The sequence below is a fragment of the Mandrillus leucophaeus genome, unplaced genomic scaffold (assembly GCF_000951045.1).
Source record: "Mandrillus leucophaeus isolate KB7577 unplaced genomic scaffold, Mleu.le_1.0 Scaffold760, whole genome shotgun sequence".
Classification (NCBI taxonomy): domain Eukaryota; kingdom Metazoa; phylum Chordata; class Mammalia; order Primates; family Cercopithecidae; genus Mandrillus; species Mandrillus leucophaeus.
In genome coordinates this window covers 1,078,658-1,084,863 of record NW_012108253.1, presented here as the reverse complement: position 1 = coordinate 1,084,863, position 6,206 = coordinate 1,078,658, and the positions used below count along the sequence as shown (strand labels likewise).

At 43.3% G+C, this 6,206-nt stretch overlaps 2 protein-coding genes across 2 annotated transcripts; one reads left to right on the top strand and one right to left on the bottom strand.

Moving 5' to 3' along the window:
- Positions 1 to 2,976: 2,976 nt before the first annotated feature.
- LOC105529355 (histone H2A type 1-A) lies at positions 2,977 to 3,459 on the bottom strand. The gene has a single exon (XM_011966483.1). It carries the CDS (start codon positions 3,413 to 3,415, stop codon positions 3,020 to 3,022), a length of 396 nt encoding a protein of 131 aa, XP_011821873.1. The 5' UTR covers positions 3,416 to 3,459; the 3' UTR covers positions 2,977 to 3,019.
- Positions 3,460 to 3,672: 213 nt separating this feature from the next.
- On the top strand, positions 3,673 to 4,265 carry LOC105529354 (histone H2B type 1-A). The gene has a single exon (XM_011966482.1). The coding sequence runs from the start codon at positions 3,815 to 3,817 to the stop codon at positions 4,196 to 4,198; it is 384 nt and encodes a 127-aa protein (XP_011821872.1). The 5' UTR covers positions 3,673 to 3,814; the 3' UTR covers positions 4,199 to 4,265.
- The last annotated feature ends 1,941 nt before the right edge of the window (positions 4,266 to 6,206 follow it).

Below are 6,206 nucleotides of genomic sequence, written 5' to 3'. Positions count from 1 at the left end.
ACATTAAACCAACAAAGATGAAAAAAAAAATTAGCTGGGTGTGGTAGCAGGCGCCTGTAATCCCAGCTACTCAGGAGGCTGAGGCAGGAGAATTGCCTGAAGCACGGGGAGGGGGGCGGAGGTTGCAGTGAGCTGACACAGCACCATTGCACTCCAGCCTGGGTAATAAGAACAAAACTCTGTCCCCGCCCCCCAAAAAAAATCCAAAAGGAAAAAAGTGGCATATATTTGTCTCCGTTGCTGCTAAAGTTTTACTGTTAATAGCCAATATTTATTTTTAATTAACAACTCTTAGTAATTTTGGAATTACACCAATCACATAAAAACTTGGCATTAGGCACTAAAAGTGTCATATTAGTCTGATTATAAAAAATAAGTCAGCCAGGCATGGTTGCTCACACCTGTAATCCCAGCACTTTGGGAGGCCAAGGTGGGTGGTCAGGAGTTCGAGACCAGCCTGGCCAACGTGGTGAAACCCCATCTCTGCTAAAAATACAAACATTAGCCAGACATGATGGTATATGTCTGTAATCCCAGCTACTTGGGAGAATGAGGTAGGAGAATCGCTTGAATCCGGGAGGCAGAGGTTGCAGTGAGCTGAGATCAGGCCACTGCACTCTGGGCAACAGAGGAAGTCTGTCTGTTGGTGGGGGGGGGGGCCGGTGGGGGGAAGAGTCAATATCACCATTTTTATTTGTTATCACTTATAACTATTTGACAATGCATTTAGACAAGAAAGTGAACTATTTAAAACAATAGGACAAAATTATATGATTTTCCTGCCTACCTGGAAAACCACAAAGGAAAAAAGCTGAACAGAAATGACAGAATTTAATAAGGAAGGAAATACAAATCAGTACAAAAATCAAGAATGTTCTATCTGTAAAACATGGTCAATCAGAAAACATAATAAAGAAACCCTTCTAATATTTCCCCAAAATGCACTAATAAAAAAGAATAGCTGGAGATAAATTCTATGAAACGTGTGAAAGTTCTGTAAGAAGAAATCAAGGCTGGGTGCGGTGGCTCACACCTGTAATCCCAGCACTTTGGGAGGCTGAGGTGGGCGGATCACCTGAGGTCAGGAGTTGGAGACCAGCCTGGCCAACATGGCGGAACCCCGTCTCTACTAAAAATACAAAAATTAGCTGGGCATGGTGGCAGGCGCCTGTAATCCCAGCTACTCAGGAGGCTGAGGTAGGAGATCACTTGAACCTGGGAGCTGGAGGTTGCAATGAGCTGAGATCGTGCCACTGCACTGCAGCCTGGGTGATAGAGAAGACTCTGGCTCCAAAAAAAGAGAAGAATCAGAAACTTCTATAAGTAAATTGTTTTGAAAAATCAAGGGGCATGTCTCCTTTAACATGTATTCACCATTTTTTATACATTTTATTCTATCTAAACATTTAGTTTAATGTAATTTTAATAGGATTGCATTAGATATGGAAATAAAAGTATTATGTAGTGCATTTGGAATAAAAGAATATGAAAGTTCTCTCCTATAAAGTCAAGCCCCTCTTCTTCTGCCTTTCCATACTTTGCTTTGGCATGTCTGGAGAGTTAAGTGCCACTTCCTTGACAAAGTATATCTACATTAATTACTTGGAATTCATCTGTTTAGATTTATCTTATATCCTGATTTGAAGTTTCACATTTGCCATGTTCTAAATATTACTCAGTTTTATTCAACATATAGTTGCCATTTCTGTTTTCAAAGATCTTCAGTTTTTTCCTTCTCTAATTGCATCCCTTACTTATTATTTATGCAGGTTAATTCAAGGGATGACTGACTTTTGTGACTTGATTGTCCTTACTTGGCATGTTTTATTTTATAGAACTTTACTTGCTTCTATATATGCCTTATTATGTGTAGATATTAAGTGTTTAGCAGTTTTTTTTTTGGTAACCAAATGAGATTTTTTTTTTTTTTTTTTTTTGAGGTAAGGGCAGCTGTTGAATATCCTACAGTAATTTTTAGTTATTTGGCAGCGTTACTGAATGGGTTTTGCTTTTCAGTTTCTCTTGGTGTTACAGCACAAACAGCAAACACAGATCAACAAACTATTTTGCCTCTTTTTAGTAGTCAAAACTTTTGAAGCATATACTGTTCCGAAATTTCTAAACTTCAAGTTATGTTAGGCCTTCTAGTCCTATTCCTGCCTGAGTCTGACACTAGTATCTCACCATCACATATGGTGTAAGGCTTCTTTTTAACATCTTACATTTTAAGAAATAATTCTATTACTCTTTACAAAGTGCATGAAGCCACAGGTATCAAATATATATATGCTTACCCAAATTTTAAGATTAACTTATTTTACTTACACGTCACATTTGAGTATTTCGTGAGACTGCCATATTTGAAAGGAAATTCTTCTCTAAAATGTACTTTAAGCAACCAGCCAGACTAATGTCGCCTGGACTTGAACTCTAAGGTTATACCTCTTCTGTTTGTAATGCAATCTTCACTTCCATACGTAACCCTTAACATGACATACATAACTAGTTTGAGATACAGTCTCGCTCATGTCACCCAGACTGGAGTGCAGTGGAACGATCTACGTTAACTGTAACTTTCACCTCTCGGGCTCAAACAACCCTCCCACCGCAGCCTCCCGTGTAGCTGGGACTACACGCCTGCACCACCAGACCCCGCTAATTTCTGTGAGATAGGGTCTCAATTATGTTAATGGTTAAGCCCCGGGCTTAAACGACCCTCCCGCTTCAACCTCGGTGCAAGTACTGACTGCTCACAAGCGTGAGCTACCTCGCCCAGTGACACGTATAATCAAAACTACCTCAGACTAATGGTTGATGCAACGATCCTTGAAAATTCAATCCCGACATTCCCGAAATACCCTTAAACGGGTGTTGCTTCTGACAGGTGCCAGCTAACATGGCTACTTAACAGCACTTAACGTTCTGTAAGGCACAGCCTTTTCTGAGATGGTAAGTGGCTCTGAAAAGAGCCTTTTGTTTTCTGACACTTAAAAGTCACTATACCAACGACAGCCCGAAGTTACTTGCTTTGGGCTTTATGGTGGTGACTCTCAGTCTTCTTGGGCAGCAGCACTGCTTGAATGTTGGGCAGGACACCACCCTGTGCAATGGTCACGCCGCCTAAGAGCTTATTGAGTTCCTCGTCATTGCGGATGGCTAGCTGCAGGTGGCGGGGAATAATGCGAGTTTTCTTGTTATCACGAGATGCATTGCCTGCCAATTCAAGAATTTCTGCTGTCAAGTATTCTAACACCGCCGCCAAGTACACTGGTGCGCCTGCCCCTATCCGCTCTGCATAGTTTCCTTTACGAAGTAAACGGTGAATCCGACCTACAGGAAACTGCAAGCCTGCTCTAGAAGAGCGAGACTTAGCCTTGGCGCGTGCTTTTCCCCCCTGCTTTCCTCGTCCAGACATTCCTACACAGAGGAATTACAACAACACGAAAATCATTCCTAACGGCGCTACTGGGCCTATTTATAGTCTGACTGAGGTTGGAATTTTTGCTATCTGATTGGCTGATGGCCTTCTACCCAATCAGAAAGTCTTACTAGAATCGCCTTATTTGCATTCACGCCACTTCGCATTGTCCAATCAGATTTTGGATGCCCAACACGGCATTTGAGGGCCGTGCCTATAAATACCGCACCTTTCAGCCAGCAGCGCTATTCGTTTACTTGGCGTCGGTGGGAGTTGAGGTACTATAGAGCTGTTTAACACTGAAGAGCTGTAACACTTAAAAGAGCTGTTTAACACTTAAAAGAGCTGTTTAACACCTAAAAGAGCTGCTTAACACTGCAGAAGTGCGTGGCAGTTATGCCGGACTTATCATCTAAAGGTGCTACGATCTCCAAGAAAGGCTTTAAGAAAGCTGTCGTTAAGACGCAGAAGAAGGAGGGTAAAAAGCGCAAGAGAACCCGCAAGGAGAGCTATTCTATTTACATCTACAAGGTGCTGAAGCAGGTCCATCCAGATACTGGAATCTCTTCGAAAGCCATGAGCATCATGAATTCTTTCGTCACTGATATCTTTGAGCGTATAGCGAGTGAGGCATCACGCTTGGCTCACTACAACAAACGCTCCACCATCTCCTCTAGAGAGATCCAGACGGCAGTGCGGTTACTACTGCCGGGAGAGCTGGCTAAACATGCTGTGTCTGAGGGCACCAAAGCTGTCACTAAGTACACTAGCTCCAAGTAAGCCGGCCAAGTAAACGTTTTCATAACCCAAAGGCTCTTTTCAGAGCCACTTAAACATACTGAAAGAGCTGTGGACTTACCGTATGTTTCTGTTGAAGGCTGTCTTCGTAAAGCCACTCAAAGATAATCAGCTGTGGGCTTAAGGTAGGCGAACTAGTGCCAACAAGACCAGCCTGGCGGGGCACCCTTAGTTAACACCTGTGTAATCCCAGCACTTGAAATGGCGGACGCTGGCGGTTCACGCAGTTAGGAGATGGAGATCATCTTGGCCAACAAGCTGAAACTCCCATCTCCGCTAAAAATTCGGAAATCAGGTGGGCGTGGTTCGCTTACCGTAGTCCCAGCTTATTGGGAGGTGGAGGCAGGAGAATGGCTTGAACCTAGGAGCCGGAGGTTGCAGTGAGCCGAGGTTGTCACTGCACGCTAGCCTGGTGACAGCGAGACTCTCTCAAAAACGGTAGTTTGTATAAAAGCTACATCTTGATCGATATCGGTATGTTTAAGGTTAGCATTATGTATATAAAACCACAAAGTGCAGCCACGTAAACAATATAACTTGCATTATGATCCCGAATTTCTATAGACCTCCCAAAAAGGCAGTAGTTGAGAGGAAGTTACGTTTTGTACCACAGGTAAGTCAAGGTGTGGAAATCATTTTGGGAACTCTGGAGAACTCACAAATCTGATTTGCAGGAATGAAACAGATTTAAAGTGTCTTGTAATTTTCTTAAATTTACAATAGTTTCCTTAATTGTCGTGTTAACTGGTTGACCTCCATCTGTAAGGGCTCTCAAGCATTAAACTGATTTCAGCCACCTTAAAAACGAATCAAATGGTACTTCTTGGAAACCTGGTTAGCTGGAATTCTCAATCTGTTTAACGCATGTTCATTTAACCTTTTAATGAAATTTTGGATGTGTGTATGTGCTTTCTTTACATTAAAAAGTTAGTACCGGCCGGGCGCGGTGGCTCACGCCTGTAATCCCACACTTTGGGAGGCTGAGGAGGGCAGATCATGAGGTCAGGAGATCGAGACCATCCTGGCTAACACGGTGAAACCGTCTCTACTAAAAGTACAAAAAATTAGCCGGGAGTGCTGGCACGGCCTGTAATTGCAGCTACTCAGGAGGCTGAGGCAGGAGAATCGCTTGAACCTGGGAGGCAGAGGTTGCAGTGAGCCGAGATCATCCCACTGCACTCCAGCCTGGGTGACAGAGCAAGACTCCGTCTCAGAAACAACAACAAAAGAATATATCGATGTACAAGACCTGTTAAAATAAGTGCCCCCACACTTTTGTGAACAGTAAGGCAGTTCCTGCAAAGCCCCTGCGTGCTTTAGCTGGGAAATCTTCCAAGGAGGTGACAAATTGTGGGGAAGGGGCATCTAGCATCTATGCTCACCTTGTACTGGGGATGGGATCATCTCTAGTCAGGTATTCATGCTTCTCTAACACCTTGGAAAACAGCAGGTATCACATAACTGCCAAATAACCTGTCAACTTTGTGACCACTGTCAGTAGACTATCCTGATTATCCAAGGACTTTTAGGCTTATTTGGGCAATAGGTAAGTAGGAATACCAGCAAATAAAAACTTTTTCAGACTAAACTTCATGTAGCTTTTATATCGATGTATTTTGGCTCCAAATAACAGGAAATGCTAGCTGGACTGGTTGAGATAATAAGTAATGCAACCAAACAGGACAACCTAAAGGCAGAGAAGTTCCACCAATAGGATGATCACAGCCCTGGCTCCACTACCCTGCAATCTTGCCTCTGCCCTTCTCCCCATTGTGATTTTGCCATCATACTGGTCACAGTTCCAAGTGTTCATGCGGAGATGATAAAGGCAGGAAGAGTCACTCTATTCCACTGGGTCTTGGATTGAGAGCAAAAGGAGTCTTCCCAGAGGACCCTATTCCTCTCAGGTCCGTTTTCTAGAACTGAGCCTACTTCAGGTGCTGCCTGAGTCATTCACCTACAGAAGACCACAGGATGGGTGTGAACTGAT